We start from the raw sequence: 21,455 nt of genomic DNA, 5'->3' as shown, positions 1-21,455 counted from the left end.
GCACCCCTTTTTGGTCCCTAAGCACCCGACAGGGTGTCAAACTCCCAAATTAGGGTGTAAAATATAGCAGCTCAACTCCCCTATTTTTCTGATATAACTCCCCATATTGTTCCTGACCCCCACGCGGGGAACCCCGCGCCTTCAGCAAGCAATCTCTCAGAGAAGTTTCACTCCCCTATACTTCCGAAAAACTCCCGGCGAGGATTAAATGTCCTTCGGAACGAGAATCTCAGACTATATTTATAACCGGGTGAGGAGTTACTCTTTCCGTTCGCGGCCTTGCGGCGCCCTGTAGTGTGCACGACCAACGTATGACACGGTAATCAGTCTAGATATCATCATGATATAGTTGGCCACTCTACGTTATGCACGCTTTTGCCTTAGCTCCAAACATGCACCAGCCATTCGTGAAAAACAGGTCCCGATTTTACTAACTTTAGTTTGCGCCATCTATCGGTAGGATTTGAAGCTGAAAACACGGGGTGTCACTCCAGGATAATAACACCCCAGAGGGGTTTCAACGGGGGTGTCTCAGCGACACTCCAATTTTTTTGGCCTGCAATTTTTGGGGAGTTCGCTAGCCGAACCTCTCCCAAGGGGGTCATGTACATTTTTGCGGCGTCAAAAGGTAATGGGGCTCCCGTGTCGGGTGTCACAACACCCATGACATCCTAAAATCATGAAAACGGAGCCTAATTTAGGAATATTTTGGAGTATGTGGTGTCAGATTGTAAGAAATGGGGTTCCCCGATTTTTTTCAGTGCAGCTGACAGATACCGCTCCGCCAGGTGTCGCATGCTACCCCGACCCGTCCAGGCCGCCCCTGCCACCTGGCGGCACAGGAACGAAACACCTGGTGGCGTCGCACGTGCCCAAAGCCATTACCGACGATAGAGTCGTAGCGGGTCGACGTCATCGGCACTCCAGGCACCGGGGGTGGTCCGAAACGCCTCCCCGTCCCCGTACATATCTCTGACTGAGAGGGGAGGGGGCGAGGTCCGTCCGGAGACCATTCACCACTCCCGTCTCGCGATCAGTGCCAAACGAACTGACCGCGACCAATGCGATATTCGGGGCTCGGTTGCGCAAGTGGAGGCTCTAATGGACCTCCCTCGAAAACCATGTAATTATCTGTCCCGCCCATATCTAATGAACATGAAAGGCGGCCGATGCTGATAGCTAAATCGGCCGAAATTATTTCCGATGACGAGGCGCCAATGACCCGCCACGTCTCTCTTCAATGGCGGGCACGGTGAATGGCCGGCACCGGCAAAAATGTTGAGCACGTAGTAAACGCTTCATCCATTTTCACTTCTCAGTAGGCAGTTAGGTAAGAATAAGGTTAGACGAAACGATCTAGCGAAACGTTACTTAACCCGCGCGGGGCTGGGGGGGGGTAAATTTTACCCCCCCTCGCGAATTTTTGCGATATCTCAAAAACGGCGGCGCTCAGCGCCGCAAAACTTTCAGTACCTTTTCTTACATCAATTTGACACGTTCCCTGAAAATTTGAGCAAAATCCGTCGGAAAATTTTTGAGAAATTGACGTTTTAGTGACGTCATGTTCGCCATTTTCGCCTCAAAAACGGCAAAAGTTCAAACGCCGCTACCATCTTCATTTTTAAAGGAATCAAGACGTAACAAAAAGGTTATACGTAATTTTACTTTGTCTATCAAATGGCTATCTCGGTTTTTTGAAAATTTTGGATTTTGGCCTAAATTTTTTCAAAAAACTGACTTTTTTGGGAAAATCATTATAAAATCCAAAATTTTGAGTCTATCGAAAAAACCGGAATATATGTCAGAGAAGTGGTCTATGTGCACCGACATACCAAATTTTAGAAGAATCAGTTCAAAAATGTGGGAGTTATTCAAAATTTTATGACATCACGACACACAATTTTTTTTGAAAAATGACTTTTTTGGAAGTTCTAGACCTCGTAGGGAAACAAAAATAGCACCATTCGATTCGCCGTGAAAAACTGCATCAGATAGACACCTTTTTAGGCCTTAACAACCAACATCAAAATTTGACCTCACTTGACCTGACCTTGACCTGACCTCGACCTGAAATTCATCCAGAGGTGGTCCATATCACTTATTGAGTGTGCCTATTGAATTCTATGAGTAAAATGACCCATAAAACATGTGTCGCACATGCCCTTTTCTATATTTTGTTTTTTGGTGACCTGACCTGACCTGACCTGACCTTGACCTTGACCTCTGAATGATATTGTATGCAACGAATATTGTCATGGTAGCCTAAGAACACGTTTTGGGCGATCAGTCTCAGTCCATGACTCCATTCTTCGGTAACTACGGTGCAAGGCCGATACTGTAGAAACTTGCAATTTGTACCCTTGACCTGACCTTGACCTTGACCTCAAACTTTAAATTAAGTACATGTTTTTAGTAGTTCGTGATGAGAGCTTTCGATTGGCGTTTGAATTTTCCAAATCGGACCATTAGTTCGGGAGATAACAGGGGGGGTAAAATTTACCCCCCCCCCCAGCCCCGCGCGTTCGGCTGGAGACCCCAGCCCCGCGCGGGTTAACCCGCGCGGGGCTGGTTATATTAAATAATAAATAGATATAAGTAATGGAGCATCGATGCTGTTTGATATATCCATGCCAGGATGCGTTTCTCACGAAGACAGCGCATCGGCGCTGAACATGTGACAGGTAAGCGGTCGTTGTGGGTGGCGAGGCGTGTTCTAACACCTGCTATCGATGCCCATTTGTATTCAGCCGGAACACAGGGGGTGTGGAGTGTGGACGGTGCTGACGGAGGGGCGGGGTCACGTGTGCTCGCCCCGGGCAGCAGGCTCGCGGGTGGGCGTCCTCACCGCTCTATACCAAATAACCGGACTGCAGCACAAGACGGCCTAAGGAGAAACACGACACAGGTGGGCCGACCAAAGGCGGACAAAGGGATGGAAAACAATTAATAGTCATCAAGTGTTGATTAACATATACCGACAACGTGAATGTGGACTAATTCGTAGTGTACCTTTGCACCACATTGAAAGAGACGGTACGTCATATTTGGAAAATGCACAGAGGACACTACCTAAATCAACAATGTATTTAGTTAGGGCGCTGGATGCTGACTTTTTTAGCCTATCTACCAAGTAAATTTGGTAAGGTAAAGGGCAATACATTAAGCTTTCTGCTCTTCACAGGCTACTACGACTTACGGAGCACATTATACTCGTATGCATATGTATCAGAAAAAGCAGCACGTAGCTTCATAAATCCTTTCAAAGCTTTACATTCAATAATAACTGTAGGTAATGATTGCCCATAGATCACCATTTTTACTGACGTACTTTTCGTAAAGTTATGCAAGGCTATAAAGGTAATCATAAGGAGCATGTTACACATAACTAAATTTTTTACTGACGTACTTTTCGTAAAGTTATGCAAGGCTATAAAGGTAATCATAAGGAGCATGTTACACATAACTAAATTACCGTATATGCTTCACCCATTCGCAAGCAACTCAGGCACAGTAAATAGCTCGCCCTCCACGAACGGCTTTCTTCTATCAGCGTGGGTATATAGTGTAAATATGTTAATTGTTTTTGGGCTCTATTAGAACGACCGGGGAGAGCAGCTCAGATGGCTACAGCCGTCTTTAATGGGTAGCGGGTTTGTAAAGGCTAAAATACTGTCGCAAGGCTTCCGCGCTGGCCTATGTAGAAATGAAGCTATCAACATTATTTACCATGTATTTTTCTTCAGCCGCCACCACCCGCGAGATGATAATCGTTACATTTCGACTGAACGTGTCCTTAATTAGCCAGTCAGACCACACAAAGGCATGATGACGGGCTCCGTAACACATGGGAGTCACATGTTTTATGCAGATTGCACAGTGCACCTGCAGGGTTATACAATACATCAAGGTGTTGTAAGTGGGCTCAGTTAAACTCTCTGGAGTCGTGGCATCCGACTGCGTTGTCTGTTACTGGCGGGTTCAATAAAGGGTGGTCGTTTTTGAACTATTTGTCCCTACCGCAGCGTCGGAAAACTGACGAAATTTGATCGTTTTTCTTGCTGTGAAATAAAACTGAACAATTTATACAAAATGCTAGTCTTATCTTTCACGGCAATGCTTAATTAAGGTAGCAGGATCCGAGGATTTGAGATTAAGATCCGTGGGATCGGATCCCAGATCCATTTTCCCAGATCCATGCACGTCTGCTTCGTACCCCTACCCTTTACAAAAGGTGCAGGGTGCGAAGTGCGAAGGCGCAGATGGCCGAAACTATTCGTCCCCAACGACTAGATAATGCCGAGCCCCCGAAACACTCGGCAGACAAAGGGCAAGGGCATTGCTGAAAGCGAGAAGCCGAGAAGCGACTGACACGCTATCGCCGCCGCTGCGGAATGCCTCAACCGACAGAGTCCTGCGGCAGTGAAGGCCGCCATGTGACAGCTGCACACACTTTGACAGCTGGGGCCGGGTTATCACAGATGGGACAGCCCTGCTACACCTGAGGCCAGGGCTGCGGAGTCGATGGATTTTCGAGTGACTCCGACTTCGACTCCGACTCCGGCTTCAAAAATCGACTCCGACTCCGGGCAGAATTGTCGACTACGAACGACTCCAGCTCCGACTCCCGACTCCGCAGCCCTGCCTGAGGCAGTCATATAGCAGCCACATGAGTTGGGACAGCCATATGACAGTTTGGACAGCCCTGCATCCCTTGGGACGCCCCCTCCAATCATCCCACTTCCTCTCCCCGCCGGCGCCTCACTCTGCACCCGACTGAGGCGCACTCCATGCCCGGTCACCGACACCAAATATTTGCCGCCGCATCCGCCGGGGCCGCGTGTTACAATCGCAGACTATTCCTGCACACTTCCCGGCCCGATGCCGGGTGCCTGGAGCTGCAGGAATGCCGAAGAAATGGCCGACTCCTGAGCGCTGATGGAGAACGGGGACCTACGTAGCGTCTTCCTGCCTGGTGCTTAGTTGAAGCAGGCGATATGTAGCGTTGACTAGTAGTGACCTGTTGGATGTTGATGTTGGTGTTTCCAAAGCGGTACAAACATGGCTGACAGCAGGTAATCCGGCAGAACGCTAATTACATTATACCGACGGGCCAGGGCGGTAACGGCATGGCCGCATGAGTCATGTTGAGACCACGCACTTTGCACGCGTGCTGCGGCGCCACTTGGTATGTTCGCTGCAGCTACTTCGGTATTTGCTTGTTTGCTGTTTGCTTGCATGCTCGCTGCAGCTACTTCAGTCATGCTTCTAACCACCAGCCAGCCTCTAGACACGCTACATCTCTGGCGATGACGCGGTGAAGGTCATCACTCCGTCCCTCTGACGGGCTGTATCAAGTATAACCGATCGGCGAGGGCTGGCACGGCGCAGCCCCCACAATCCACGGTCTGTCGGCCACACTGCACGGACTCGCTCGGTAAATTACCATGGTAACGTCACGGTCAGTGGGCCTCCGCGGTGCGACGAGACCGCACCGGATCAGTAAGCACCAGTGCCCGATCAGCGGCGGCCTGACGGGGCAGTGCAGCTCTAGCTCGCGACGAGAGCTGCCTGACAATGCAGTGTAGCTGCAGCTCGCGGCGAAAGGTGTGCTCAGATACCAGACTAACCGGTGAACGGTGCAGAGTGGTTAGGCGAAGTGGTGAACGGGACATCCGCCGCCGCCGGGTGGTGTAGTGTGGTTTGATTGCGTATCAAACAGTGCAAGCATCCGTCGCTAGTTATAGACAGTGCAGTGTGGCTCGATTCCGTGCTGAACAGTGAACAGTGACAGGCATCCGCTGCCGGTGGACAGCGCGATATGGTTGAATTCACAGACAGTATGCAGTGTGGCTGAATTTGTTGACTGGCGAGACTGGCCCATGTGGAGTGTGTTTACCATCAACCGGCAATCGGTATAAAAAGAGGCTCAGATGTCGACTACGGAGCAGAAAGAAGAGGAGCCACCCAACTCTACCATCGGGTCAAACTGGGGTAGGCTGGTCAACTCACTAATCCAAACGCGGGCTTCCAAGCATTCTTATGACCAGGGTTGTGCTCGACTAAAAAAAAAAATTGCCGACTCGACTCATCATTCAACTTCAGAATGCCCTGACTCAACTCTGACTCAAACAAGGAGCTGTTTTTTCCCTTGACTCGACTCATGACTCAAGCGGCTCAATGAAAATATGAGTTGACTCAAACTTGACTCAAATTTTTTGTTGAGTCAAGTGTGTTGACTCAAAATTGACTCAGATAAAAAAGTTGTTGAGCGGGGGGGGGGGGGGGGTGAAAAAATCCGGCAGCAGGGCCAGGCCTAAGTTGTTAAGCGGGGGGAGAATGAAAAACTTATACTATACATTGTTTCTAAAAAGTTGAGTCAGCTGACTCATGTTCCTAAATGTTCTTGACTCAACTCAATGTCAAAAGTTATTTTACTGACTCAACTCTGACTCAAGTCAACACCTTAATATTTTTGTCCGACTCAACTCTGACTCAACTCAACAGCTCAACATTTTATCTGACTCGACTCAAATCTGACTCATTTGAGTCAGAGTTGAGTCAAATTTCTGACTCGACTCATGAGTCAAGCACAACCCTGCTTATGACAGTGTCTATAGAACAAGTAAAAACGATTCATATTATGGCTATGAGGGTGTACAATGTAGGATTATGGAAAATGGGAACATGGGAATAGGATTATGGTATTGATAAATCGGCGAAACATGAGATAAATGGTTGTTTTAACGTAACGGACCATTATCCTAGCACCAACATATTGCAGGGCCAGGCGACATCCCAGTACCTTGATTATGCAACACAGATAATACAACCTTTTCCCGCAATTGCCAATGAAACAGTTGTCCTGTATTCGCAATTCAATGGCGCACGTTACGCAGGGGCGGATCCAGGAAAACTCCAAGGGGAGGGTCATGAATCGAAGTGGTGCCCCTACCTATACCCAAAATTAAAAACTCAACGGATTTCGTCCACTTCATTTTGGTGGTGCCCCCATTTTCAGTTTTTTTATTATTTTTATTTTTTATTTTTAGTCAGTATCTTAACTCTTAGCCACAACACATTTACCAATTGTAAGCAAGTATATATGAATGTGCTATGTGTATATATGTTGTGGACGCTGAGTAGTGAGTACTTACCAGGAACGTTATCAGGTAAGCAAATCGTTGTCAGTCCGACGAACTTGACCCTGGCGTCTAAAGGGTCTGTCCTTGACACTTCAGGCTTGTCAGGGGCACCAAAGTCCTTCCAGGGACACCACAAACCTGTCAGGGGCACCTACGGCCTTGTAGGGGCGCCACAGGCCCGCCAGGGGCACCACAGGCCTGCCAGGAAGCAGGGGCACCACAAGTCTAGCAAGTATACACGACAGGCCTGTCAGGGGCACAACGGGCCTGTTGGGCCCATGAGCACCCCTAGGGGCAGGGGCACCACAGTCCTTCCAGGGGCACCGCAGGCCTGTGAGGGGCACCAGCGGCCTAGCAGGGGCACCAGTCAACACAGGCCTGCCAGGGGCACCACAGACCTGCCAGGGGCACCAGAGGCCTGCCAGGAGCACCACCGACCTCGCAGGGGTAACTTGGGCCTGTCAGGGCCCAGGGGCACCACGGGCCTGTCGAGAGGCACTTCAGGCTTTTCAGGGGCACCATAGTCCTCTCCGGGCGCAGGGGTAGCAGGGGCACCAGAGGCCTGCCAGGGGCACTACAGGCCTAGCAAGGGCACCACTGGTCTATCAGGGGCACCACAAGCCTGTCATAGCCAGGCATCTCAGGCTTGTCAAGGCCCAGGGGCACCACAGGTCTGTGAGGGGCACCAGCGACCTAGCAGGGGCACCAGTCAACACAGGTCTGCCAGGGGCGCCACAGACCTGCCAGGGGCACCACAGACCTGCCAGGGGCACCAGAGGTCTGCCAGGGGCACCACCGGCCTCGCAGGGGCACCTTGGGCCTGTCAGGGGCACCACGGGCCTGCCGAGGGGCACTTCAGACTTTTCAGGGGCACCAGTCCTCTCCGGGCGCAGGGGTACCAGCGGCCTAGCAAAGGCACCAGAGGCCTGCCAGGGGCACCACAGGCCTAACAAGGGCACCACGGGGCCTGTCAGAGGCACCTTAGGCTTGTCAGGGCCCAGGGACACCAGTCCTTCCAAGGGCACCGCAAGCCTGTCAGGGGCACCAGAGGCCTGCCAGGGGCACCACAGGCCTAGCAAGGGCACCACTGGCCTGTCAGGGGCACCTCAGGCTTGTCAGGGTCCAGGGGCACCACAGTCCTTCCAGGGGGCATTACAAGCCTGTCAGGGGCACCAGAGGCCTAGCAAGGGCACCACAGGCCTGCCATGGACACCACAGGCCTGCCAGGGGCACCACCGGCCTTGCAGGGGCGCCTCAGGCCTGTCAGGGGCACCACGTGCCTGCCGGGGACACTTCAGGCTTGTCAGGGGCGTTACAGTCCTGTCAGGGCCCAGGGGCACCAGGCCCGTGGTGTCCCTGCTAGGCCTGTGTTGCCCCTGGCGGTCCTGTGGTGCCCCTGTCAGGACTGTGATACCCCTGATGGGCCGGTGGTGCCCCTGGCAGGTCTTTGGGCCCCCGGGCCTCAAGGGGGGGGGCATGACCCATGTGACCCCCCCCCTTGGATCCGCCACTGACGTTACGTCACTTCACCAAGGTAGGCTTTAAAACAGCCATTGAAACTTTTTCACGGGCATTTGACTCGTAACTAGGTGAAGGTTAGCGATGCGGCTCATTGCATAATGGTCGCTACCAGCCGCGCTTCATAACCATGAGTCACTGCAGCGCTAAATGCCCTCAAAATCCACGAATAGACACTGAACACTCAGGGCAGGCGTGCCTCCGTATAAACAAAACAAAACTCGTTTGACAAGTCATCCTCTCGGCCGCAGTGAACCCACTCGGTGGGCCTCTCCCTGCCAGAGGTTACCAGAAAATGCCGGGGAAGGACCGCCACCCCATCTCGCTGTGAACAGACTGCAGCCCTTCATCTGTCATTCAGCACAAGGGGCTTCTGAGAGGTGCCACGCCGCAGCGAGAAGGTAGATTTGCAAGCTACCAGAAACGAGGTGGTAAATGAATAATGCGGGCAGGTTAGGGGCTTGATCTGGGTCACTGAAGTGCCTTCCGACAACGGAAAATAAGAGCAGGTAGATTTTGTAACCTTGCGTGAGCCAATAAAAGACTATCCTGAAAAGATTAACATGTGAATGGATTCAACAAAATTATCGGCGTCCCTTGTCACTGGGTCTATCTAATTTCGGTAGCGATATTCAACATTTTTATCACAGCTTGTCTTATGCACATGCAAAACAGGACGGAAGTTAAGAGATTGCCTACAGTATGCACGTCCGCTCCATCAGTTTTCGATGATTACCTACTTCTGAATCAAATAATAATTCAAGTTCGTGACGCACGAATGGCATGGCATCACAACCAAGACAGTTCATAAATATCCATCAACTTTCAGTCTTAGTTCTGAAAGAATGGTGCTCGCAAATCTAACAGAACGGTGCTCTGCACGAAAATCGATTCGCTGTGACAGTATGAACTACGTAACGGCCGAATACCTGAAAACAACGTCACCGCTGACGTCTTATCATTCTTTGAAATACGGCATTCGACATCCGACGGAATTAAAACCTAAGCCTCGCTCTATCGGAATATCGATTCAGTCACGGATCGTGCCGGTATTCCATGAATCTGTTTCAAAGACCGTAACTCGGCAGCATATAGCCGCACGGCGACCATGAATCGGAGCTTGTGGCGAGCTCGACGGAGCTGGGGCGGGGAGGGGCGGCTGCGGTGGCGGAGCCGGGCACAGAAATAGGCCGCAGCGTTTACCTTGAGGCCGGGCACAGCGCGGCGCACAGTCGGCGTTCTGACACGCCCCCCGTCGTTCCACCGGCGCCTCACCAGCAAAACAAGGGGTCGACTGAAACTGTGACCACGAGAGGAATTCGACCTCTACTGAATCAGACACCGACCGATACGAGTTGACCGCTCACCTGAAGCGCAGCGAATGTACCAGAATTTCACTGATAAGTGCGACGCAAACACACTGTCCAAACGTCATCGGAGCTTATATTAACCAGCCTAAGGCTCAATGACCTTTCTGCTATCCATAGGGACTCGAAGCTCGACCCCGTCACGTTTTTGTGACCGCACAACCTGCGCAGAATTCACGCGCTCCGGGAGTCAGAGCGGGTTGTTTGCGTTCGCAGTCGGGTGGTGACTGACATGTGCGCCGCCATTTATTGATTGAATTTAGCAGCCGCGTTCGTTTTGGGCACGCTGCGGCGATGCGGGACCCGGAGGAGCCCGAACCGGCTGTTCAGTGTTCATTGCTGACGATTGATTTATGGCACTCAAAACGCTACCAGGCCATTACTAAATCCAGAAGTGGTTCGGGATATTGCAGTGGTTTTAATCCCCAGAAGAGACTCCGCAGATTTCGCTTCCTTACGCGTTACCGTGCAGTAAAAAATAAGCTTTGAATAAGGTTACAATTCGGATATGGCAAAGGAAAACGCAGTTTCATTTCTACGCGAGAAAAAACAACAACATAACTTCTCAATATCGGACTCTGCGGAAAGGTCAAATGCACGAATTGCCCTTGGACCCACCACTGTGCCGTCTTTGATCCATCTGCGCATCTGGGCCGGGCCGCGGGCGAAGTGCTGTAATGTGGCGCAGTATATATTCAGGCGTTTATCGCCTAAACCACCTAGCGGTGGAAATGTAAACTATCACGCAGCCAGCCAGCCAGTGTCACTTTTGTGGGCAATGGCTGGCTGGCACAAATAAATGCATGCGAGGTATGGTCGAAAACTATTCCCAATAAGCCCGGTGCTTTTCTGTTGTTTTCTCCATCGTCGACGTTCAAGTCGACCCTTCCTAAACGGGACACGCGGCGCCGGTGCCACGCGGAGCTGAAAGTGCCACTGCGTACCAAACCGGCGTTCCTATATTTCCGTCGCGTCCGGTCCACATATAGCCAAGCTGCGGGCTCCGCTGCAGCCTGCGTACGCACGGTACCGGCGTGGCTGCCAGCCCACAGCAGTCGGCTGTTTATCTGCTAATGATGTGTCGGCCGAGCGGCCCCGGCAGCCCGGTCGTCTCCTCTCCCGGTTTCCTCTGTATGTGTTAGATGAGCGGGAGTGGCTTCGTTCACACACAAACTCGAACCTAGCGGTGGGGCCCGGCAGAGTGGCAGAGCCGTTAGTCTCGGTGCTGTGGTGAACAGCGGGGGAGCACCGCGCTCCTGTGGCCGAGCACGGGGAGCACCGGGCTCCTGTGGCCGAACATTGGGAGCACCGGGCTCCTGTGGGCGAACACCGGGGAGCACCGGGCTCCAAGGAGAGAGAGTGGAGTGGAAAGAGTGAGGAGAGCGCAGCGTGGAGAGAGGGGATGCGCAAACTGTCAGAAGGTATGTATGAGCAGCTCTGATATGTCCTCTGCAATCCCATTGCATTGGCGACCCTGACCTTGGCTTACTGTGACATCAGACAAATCAGTTATCATGCAGGCCTGTCATTCACAGTGATTGTTAGTGGCGGGTCAATGAATATCGAAAAGTGAATATTTCGCGACCGCATGTCTAGCTTCCGGGACCCTGGAACGTCATGACTGGGGAGAACATAGATGCTGAGCCCGGTTCAAGTATAATCGCATTCGCAGCGCGGCTCTAGCCCTATCTACACGCGATGAGGAATCTGCATTCCGCCACTTGTAGATGGTATCAGGGATCTGAGCTATCTCGCAGCGATCGCCTGGCATCGGCCTCTACCTACCGGGTCGACGTTCCCGGATATCAGCACTAACTAGCATTAGCGGAAGCCCTTAGACCCAGCTGTATTTGACACTAAGCGGCTTAGCGGCTTCGGAGTTCGTGCACGGCAGCATGGGCAGGAGCTATTTCATCTCCAAGCTACGCCAGATACAGAAGCTGACCCAAGCGCTGTGCTAAGTTCTGCCGACGGCTTACGCACGATGACCCTTCTGTGACCATTTTTTTGAGGCTGTCTCATGCCATCACTACCCTAAATCGGACACTCAAGCTGCAATCAGCCGAAGCGCGCCCCTTCATTCGACCGCACGGTCACGGAAAGAGCAATACGAAGAAGTAGCGCGTGCCTGGCGCGTGGCATAGAGACCCCAGGTGACCGGGCCACGACCTACCAGACGCGCACAACAATCCGCCCGCGTCACTCATCGTGACATTAGGCGTTTCCGTGGGTTCGGCGGTGTCGCCCACGATTGGTGGACGGGTGCAGTAATCTCCGCTCATTGGCTGGCAGTGGGCCATCCTCCGTCGTCTGCGGGGACCGGTTAGAGGCGGCTCAGCTCCGCGTCTTACGAGGCAGGAACAGACAGTCCGCCCCAGCGGAGACCAAGGCCGTCGGATCTTTACCTGATCCGCGCGCGCGGCGCCGGCCCGCCGCTCACACAGTCGAGTCGTCAATCGGCTGGACGGTGGGTCAGGTGTGCAAGCGCTCGGCCGGCAGCGCCTCAGGGCACTGGCAGCGGCCCCGTGACGGCGGCAGAGCGAGACGCCCCTGGGATGTGTGGACCGGCCGTGACACAGTGATTACAGCCATCCGTTCTGAGTCGGGGCGCAGTGGAACCGAGTATAGTGGTGATATATCGGACGCCTGACATCCGAGGTCTCTACATACCACAGCGGAGCGGCCTCGCTGCCCCGCGGCAATGGAGGCCGGAACGGTGACTGAGATGACCGCTGAGGCGATGGTCTCACCGCCTCCAAGCGGCAACCCAGACCCCTGTCAGCCCCCGGCGATCATGGTCAACGACTTTGACCTGCAGAGCAAGGTGGTGTTCAACCGACGCGCCAGCGACTCAGGCATCCCTGACCGGGTCTGGGACGCGGGTCACCTGCCTGGACTGGCCGAGGCGAAAACGGCCAGCGCCAAACACAATCTGCGCAGTCTGTCGCTCTCCCTGCAGAAACGTGAGTGAATTGTGTAACGGGTTCGGCACGAGCGTATAAAACAGACGGATATTCTGTACCAGGCACCGTGGAAGGTGACTCGACTCACTGCTGTGAGTGCTTGGTGGATTATTGCGAGACATTATGCATTAAAAACCGCAGTTTATTTGAAGTTATCACCTCCTTTGTAGATGACATGGATAAAGAATGCAACTTTTCGAGATCACGCTTGTTGAGAGCGGATAAAAGCAAAAGAGTATATCCATGAAAAAATACTACCAATACTACCTAAGCAAGTAGGTACTGCTTAATTTGCTAGAAGCCCTTGATTTAGTTAAAAAATGACGAGCTTCATTGATATGGCAGGTGGCACTGAATCCATACTCAATGATCCAATGGCCTTGGGACGAAACAAACAGCCGTCTCGCCATATAATATATAAGAAACATAATTCGCAATTTATTGGAAAACAAACGAAGGCCGGGGGAACATGACTGTCGCATCCCGTCCCGCTATTTCTGTGCCGTTTTACGCGTCACTCTGTTTATTGTACCGGCTCCTGCGGCGTCATTATTTCCGTAAACGTGCGCTTGACCAGCGGTCGGCGTCGTTCTTTGATCGCGAAATATGATGACACGCTGAATGTCACAACGTAGGGGGCATGTCCACACGACGATCTCAGTGTAGGCTGATGAGCCATAAAATTGCACCAATCTCGATACAATGCCGACATGAGCTTTTCAGAGAACAATCGCGAATGCAGCGACGGCGACATTCATTGCGTGCCGTTGGTCGACCACTATCTGCTTAGATGATTATCAAAACGTGAGCCATGAGGGATAAAATGAGTGGTATAAATGTGGGCCGTTAAAATAATATTGTGCACAATACCCGGCGATAGGGGTTAGACAATCAGCCGTCCCTATAACGTAGTACCTAGATAAACGGACACTCAATAGTCATTACACATGTACATATGTGATATGTACCTACCTATGTATGTATGCATTCGGCATTCGTACATGATGCCTTCCTCGCCAGATAAACTTCCGAATCTGCAACCTTTATCCATCAGAATTTCTTGCGTGGGCCAATTTCTTTACGGACATCAAAGCCGTATCCACAAAGTACTGATCGCAAAGTTTACCTTACCCAGCTAGCCGCTAAGGAAAGCTGTTGAGCGCAGATACCTGCGAAGTGCTTATCTTTTTTACAACATAAACATTAAAAATTGTTCACCACACGCCTTCCTTCGCTTACTTCTGGCCCCTACACAACCAGCGATAATAATCGCTGTCAAATAACATTCACAATGATTATGGGATAACGGCTCCATTACAAGGCGAGCGACATGAAATCCCTTCTTGATGATCTGGCGGCACATATACACATGTATTTACGCTACGCGTAACGACTGACATTAGCGTATAAGGGAACCCGAACCACTGTCCACTCGGTGTCAGCAATTTGACCGAAACGTTGCGACCACGGGCATTGTGCGCGGGACTCATTGGCTGAGGAAATGTCGGGCTTTCGTACAGGCATTTCTAGGGACTCGTATCGGCTGCCTTTCCTACAGGGCGCCCGGGAACCAGTCCCAATTTAGTACTTGCTCTCAGCAACATTCCTGTAACTGTATAGTTCATGTTTCAGTCAGGGGCCCGGTACGTGGCTGATCTTTTCTACACCATGACTGCTGTGTCTGAAAAAATTGTTCAGTTTTCATGATAACACCTTATCTGGTTAGGGTAAAAAAAAAACTTATCTGGTTAGGGTTACCACGGAAGAACTGGCACGGCGTTCCTGACACGGCGTTCCGTCCATGTACAACGGACTGTCCCGTCCATTTGCGCTCCTGGCAGCCCCCATCGGGTCTATTCTGTTATTGACTGAACACGTGACCTGTCTACCAGCACACGAGTTTACCTCTTCCATTCAACCTTTGAGTTTTGACAAAGCCACTTGCAGCAGCCTCACAAGACCACGTCGGTAAACCTCTGCTTACCGTTTGCAAACGTCCGTCCGTCTCTGAACATGTGCCGACTACTGTCAGCATCCGACGCAGTCTGTGCCCGTGTTTGAGCGTTTGCCGTATGCCTGATGCCAGTGTCTCGCTACTTTTGGCAGCATGTCAGTATCCGTCTGCCAGTGTCTGGCCGTTTGAGGACGGTCTTCAAGCTAATGCCACTGCTAGTCTCTGAACGTGTGTTACCTGTCTTTAAGCACCCCTGTCAGCATCTGACCGCTCTCCGTCTGTCAATCTCTGACCGCTCTCCATCTCTCCGTTGCAGTGATGGCCCGCTCTCTGCGTCACCAGCCGTCCGGCTGGCTGGAGATGTCGCGGCGCAAGCACAACATGTCGCATCGCTACTCGCCGCTGAACCCGCCTCAGCCCACCGAGGCCGACCAGCAGCTCTTCGAGGCCATCGACCGGCGCAGTCTGGAAGCCGTCACCGCCTGTCTGGACCGCGGCGCCAACGTCAACGCCGTCAACGGCTTCTTCGGCGAGTCGGCGCTGCACCAGGCGGCGCGCATCCGCTGGCGGCACGGCGTCGAGCTGCTGCTCTCGCGCGGAGCCGACGCCAGCATCGAGAACAAGTTCTTCCAGACGCCGCTGCACTTCACGGCGGTGGCCGGCTGCGCCGAGTGCATGGGCGTGCTGCTAGCGCGGCAGAAGGCGGCTGTGTTCGTGCAGGACATGCGAGGTTACTCGCCGCTGCACGACGCCGCGCTGGGCAGCGAGGTGCGGTGCGTTCGTCTGCTGCTGGAGGCCGGCGCAGAGGTGAACCTACCCGACAACCAGGGCGAGACGCCACTGCACAAGTGCGCAAAGGCCGGCTCCATACCCAACGTGGTGGCCCTCCTCAACGGGGGCGCAGACCTGAAGGCCAAGAACTCGGAAGGCGAGACAGCGCTGGCCATGATGTTGCGCAACATCCCAAACGCGCTGGATCAGATTCTTGATCATTGTCTGGTGCCGAACAAACTGCCCAAGAACAACAAGAACTTCGAGATCACCATCAACTTCAAGCCGCTGATTCGTGCGGACGCTCTATGCCACACGGACCTGTTGAGAAACTTCATCAAGATCGGAGAGTCAGAGGTGCTCATTCATCCTGTGTGTCAATCGTTCCTCGCGCTCAAGTGGCATCGCGTCGTCAAGCTGTTTCTGCTGAAGCTGCTCTTCTACCTGGTGTTTGTGATTGTGAGCACGTTCTTCATTTTGAACAAGTTTGTGTGGGATAGGACCAACCGTGTGATATACCCTGCGGTGAACGCGAGCGCGACGAACGCGTCCGGTGAGTCTGGTGAGCTCGGTGACAGTGAGAGTGTGACCGCGTTCGCCACCAGGATAATGGAGTGGGAACTCGGCTTTTACTGGACGTCAGTGAGCATGGTGGTCATCCTGGTGATACACGAGCTTCTCAACATCATCTCGTCGGCGTCCAACTATTTCACCAACGGTGTGTCGTGCCTCAACTGGATCCTATTCTGCATGTTCTTCGCGGTGAGTGCTGACAGTGATGGCGCGTGGCAGACGCACCTAGCCGCCTTCTACGTGCTCTTCCTTTGGTCCAAAACGATGCACATGATCGGGCAGTTCCCCAGCTGCGGTATCTACGTCAGCATGTTCATCCGAGTTGCCAAGGTGTTCTGCAGGATCTTCTTCGTGTACTTCAGCCTGCTGGTAGCCTTCTCCATCAGCTTCCACCTTGCCTTCCGCAAGGCCGGTGCCTTCAAGGACCCGTTCAACTCGTTTATGAAAACGCTAACACTGATGATAGGCGAGGTGGACTATGAGGGTTTGTTTCTAGACCCAGCGGCAATTCCTCTCAGGGGTACCAGCCATGTCATCTTCTTCTTCTTCCTCGTGCTGGTGTCGATCATCCTCTCCAACCTCCTGGTGGCCCTGGCTGTCAACGACGTCCAGGGGCTGCGGGCTGGCGCGCACCTGGAGCGCCTAAAGAAACAGTCTCAGCTCATCTACAACACAGAGCTGATGACTGCCTTCATGAAGTCCCTCTTCCATTGCGGTTGGTTACACTCCATGACGCGTCCGATCCTTGACTCGATTCACCTGGACGTGCTCTCCAAACGCGTCTTCCTGATGCCCAACCACCCACAGAAGTCGCACGAGCTGCAGATCCTCGACTACAAGACCAAGGCGATCCGCGAGCACAAGATCAACAAGGAGATGTTGGAGCGTATATGGCGCGCCCTGCACGCGCAGGAGGGCCACGAGGGTGGCTCATCATCGGGTGGTGCGACGGCGAACGGGCGCAGCCAGCAGCAGCCGCCGGTGGCGGCCGGACAAAACAGACGCCACACTTCGCTGCGTGTTCCCAGCGAGCCTGAAGGCGGTCTGCGCATGCACAGAGGTCGCGAGGTGGCCTCAGCCCGCGCCGTCTCCTTCGAAGACATCAAGGACCTGCTGAGTAATATGGAGGCGCGTCTGACGGCGCAGCTGCAGCGTCAGCTGGACGAGTTGCGGGCTGAGGTGACCGCCCGGACACGGACAGAGTCGTCTAATGAGCGAGACACTTCAGAGACTGCTAGCAGCTGAGGCGCGAAACGGGGCGGGATGGGGCGCTCCAAGAGCGACGCTGTGCTTGTGAGAATGTGTGCTGCCGTGGGCTCTGTATGGCAGCTGTACGAGTAGGGGGAAGTGGGCTGTTCTGCGTCGCCGGACTGTCATTAAGATGCCCTGTCGCAGTGGGGACGTTAGCCGTAACATGTCCTGATGGCTACACTATAGTGCCTGAAAGGTGAACGGTTGTGACGGCGGCGGCAGAGACCGGGCGGGGCATTAGGAGCGCGGCGGATGAGGTCGGTCCGGTGCTGGTTCAGTTTGTCTGCGATCTCTGTGATGCGGTGAAGAGCGATACAGGATGGTGTCGGAGCTCGCTGTGTCAGTGCCTTCCAGAGCGTCCATTGTGAGTTGTGAGAAGTCTATTGGCGTTGCTTTGTATTTGAAACTTCCGAACAGATGTGCTTGTGACTCGTGCTTTAATGGTGCTTCGTTCCATTTTACTACAAGTACACTTCCATGTGGCTTCTATTTAATGTCATTGAAAATAGAAATGGTGTGTCCTTCTGAAGCCGATTAAAGAGATATATGCTAGTCTTTTACAGAGTGTATTTATTGGAAGGTGTGTATATTTTTCAAGGGTCACGCTTTACGTCGTTGACTTTTGCTTGTATTGGTGAATGCTACAAGACAAATACACGAACATTGTTAATGTCAGCCATGATGTTCCATGGATCAAAATCTGAAGAGATCGATGATCACCAGCCATAGACCTAAACCCACTGAAGGTCACTCGATGTGTGTCCCGTGTGCGCCGCGGTGTCCGGCTCCACGGGATTCCGTCTCCATAGCTTGCGGTTGGGGCGTACGCTCGTCTCCCCTTGTGCCAAAGCTGTATCCGCGGCTCGGGCAGCCCCTTGGTCGCCACAGAGTGACCTTGTCTCGCCATCAGCGGTCAGCCGGACGCAGTCGTCCCGACGGATGGGCTCGGTCGGATCCGGTATCGAGAGGACAGAGTGCCCGTCACTGCCACTACAGCAGACAAGGAGCAGAGGCTCGGGTTTACAATCTGGACCATTTGTGGAAACTGTGGGCAGGGTAAAGACACGGACACGGCGACGGAGAGCTGATGTATGCATACAGGATCACTGATCATTTAATGATAATTTTAATATCAGTGATGCTCAATGATCATCTCAGACCATTGCACCGTACGTCGTCGATGGCTTCGGTGGTTTGAGCATAAGCGTTGTGTAGGTCTCGTAGGTAAGTGTCGTACATATGTACATGGTAAAACGAACGTTACGCGTTCATTCAGGCCCACGAGTTAGCAAGCAGCTCGAGGTAAAAAAGGTTACCTTGGCATTTACGTAACTAGTTCAAGACAATCGGCGGCTTCAGTGACACCAAGAGCACAATGCTCGCTATTGAGGTCAAGAAGTACACGTAATAGAATACACCCAAAGATCACTATCAGGAAAATGGCTTGTCGCCGTTGCAGCCATTTCGTCCTCACCTAGAGTCGTGGTCACCTCAGTAAGCCGTAATTAACACTTATGACAGAAATCCCGTCAGAGACGCTTCTTTTGGTCAGGGGAAGCCCGTTGATAAATTTTATTGCGACAATATTTGACGTCTTCAAAGTATTAGTGCCCGCTGGTCGCTGTCGATGGCCACAAATCAACATAATAGTGTAAAGAATGTTGGAACGTCAAACTCAAAGCTCCCATGTACACAGTACACCGACGCAATCATTCTGAGACGCTTCCACCACAAGTGATTGACGAAGCTCCGGTTCAGGAGAGGCACCACAAAATCTGAAAATAGCATTCTCTATCAGCCTGATAGTAAGGGATGTCTACACTTTTGTCGCTCGTGTTCTTCACATCAATTATGTCCACACCTATTTACAAGCGAAAATACCGCCTTACGTAGAAGCTGCGACGACGAAGAACGTTACATACCTATAACGGAAATTAACATAAAATGCTTCCTTCACCTAGGTCCCGAAAATGCAATACCCAGTCTTGATTTTCCCTCGCCATGAATCGCTAAGCACGGACTTTTCGCGCAACACAATAAGCGCGGCAGTCCAACTAAGCAGCCTTACCGCTCTATCTGTAACGGTGCGGCTGGGCGGCTTGGCGGTGCACGTGTGCCGTGTGAGTGACGTGAGGCTGTAAGCGGTGTGATCGTCCGCCTCGGAGGACGACACCGGGTGGGCAGGTGTATCGTCTCCTCCTTAACGCCTGTCTGATTCCCACATGGCACTGGCTCCGTCGTCGTGCAGTACAAATTTATTTGAGAGGCTTGCAATTTCCTTACAACATATAGTCTTCACTGCTCGGGGAGGAATAGGTCCAATTTGGAAGGGATGGGATTTGTCACCGGCTGATGGAATTGCTTGGCTTTAAACCCCAGGGCAAGGCCTTCCCATGTTCCCATTTCGTATCCGTTCGATGCCAAGGGCTCTATCCCATCAGAGAAATAAAATGCAATTCGAGCATGAGTGTCTAGCTCCCACTGGTCCTTAATATAACCATTCATTACTCCCTTTTCATCCGCACACGCATCCATTTATTCGATCATGCATACATCTACGAAGAACATTCGGCTAGACAAACCGACCCTCCCGTTTCCATCTAATCCTCCCAGTGGCGCTGAAATTTGCATGGTTATCTCCTGAGGTGAGTTTATACCCTGTTTGGTACTTATGCGCGTATAATGAGGTATTAGCCCCTTTAAGTCCCTGAATTCTAAGCAAATTGGCACTGGGTGTCCTTCTGACCCCATTTACGTTATTACTCTCTTCCATTGAAGCTACGTTTCTCATGCGCTCCCGGCCACTGCCTGCTCTTCAATCGCGTGCACTGCCACAGTGCATACATTTCCATCGACTATACCTCTCTCTCGCTCGCGCGCACTGCCACAGTGCGGATAATTTCGCCCAAACTCAAAGGAAACAACGGTTGTACACACCTCTGCCGGTCTGTCGACTCGGTGTTGTGGGTGGTCCGGTTGTGCTTCAGTTGAGGGATAAAGTCCTAAATGATAATACTCTCGGCGGAGCCACTCCGCATAACAACTCTACACTTCCATCGGCCACCTCTATCTCTCGCGTGCGCACTGCCACAGTGCGGACAATTTCGCCCAAACTCAAAGGAAACAACGGTTGTACACACCTCTGCCGGTCTGTCGACTCGGTGCTGTGGGTGGTCCGGTTGTGCCTCAGTTGAGGGATAAGTTTCTAAATGATAATACTCTTGGCGGAGCCACTCCGCATAACAACTCTTACATTTCCATCGACCACCTCTCTCTCTCTCGCGCGCGCGCACTGCCACAGTGCGGATAATTTCGCCCAAGCTCAAAGGAAACAGCGGTTGTACGCACCTCTGCCGGTCTGTCGACTCGGTGTTGTGGGTGGTCCGGTTGTGCTTCAGTTGAGGGATAAGTTCCTAAACGATAATACTCTCGGCGGAGCCCTCCGCGAAACTATAACTCTGTGTTTCTTCTGAACACCTCGGCGGAGCCACTCCGCGACACTATAACTCGGCAACCTTGCCCTCGTTTATCGCTCTTACACTCTTACATATTAGCCCTAGCCCTTCAAAGTCCGGTCGACACGGACGGCTAGCCGCTCGGTGCCTTTGCTATACTTCATGGGAATACGCAGTAGAATTCATCGAGTCACGGAATACTCATTTCCCATCTCGCAGTGATCAACGGTGTCAGCAGAGTCAAAACAGGCACAGGGGCCTGGCTCGAACCAGCCTCTCTCCGGCTAGTTGAATTGTCTAGGTCTCTAACTAACTGTGTTGTAGTATGGTTTAGGCTAGTCGCGTCGATATATGGCACAATCATTGGGGGCAAGATAGTGAATAAACCTAGAGAGGGAGAGAGGGAGAGGAGAGAGAGAGAGAGAGAGAGAGAGAAGAGAGGAGAGAGAGAGAGGCAGAGA

General features: G+C 52.4%; 1 protein-coding gene across 2 annotated transcripts in view; it reads left to right on the top strand.

Moving 5' to 3' along the window:
- LOC122392676 (transient receptor potential channel pyrexia-like) overlaps positions 1–18,099 on the top strand; it is a 38,531-nt gene extending 20,432 nt beyond the window's left edge. The window contains exons 1-2 of one of the 2 annotated variants that reach the window (XM_043387815.1): positions 5,509–5,991; positions 15,261–18,099. In XM_043387815.1, coding sequence (XP_043243750.1) covers positions 5,931–5,991; positions 15,261–17,533 — 2,334 coding nt within the window. In that variant the 5' untranslated portion in view covers positions 5,509–5,930 and the 3' untranslated portion in view covers positions 17,534–18,099. Of the gene's footprint in view, positions 1–5,508; positions 5,992–15,260 lie in introns of those variants that run through there. The other variant, XM_043387814.1, reaches the window with a different exon arrangement.
- Positions 18,100–21,455: the final 3,356 nt, after the last annotated feature.

The sequence above is a fragment of the Amphibalanus amphitrite genome, unplaced genomic scaffold (assembly GCF_019059575.1).
Source record: "Amphibalanus amphitrite isolate SeventyFive unplaced genomic scaffold, NRLGWU_Aamphi_draft 000496F_arrow, whole genome shotgun sequence".
NCBI classification, from domain to species: Eukaryota; Metazoa; Arthropoda; class Thecostraca; order Balanomorpha; family Balanidae; genus Amphibalanus; species Amphibalanus amphitrite.
This window is presented reverse-complemented; position numbering and strand designations above follow the sequence as displayed.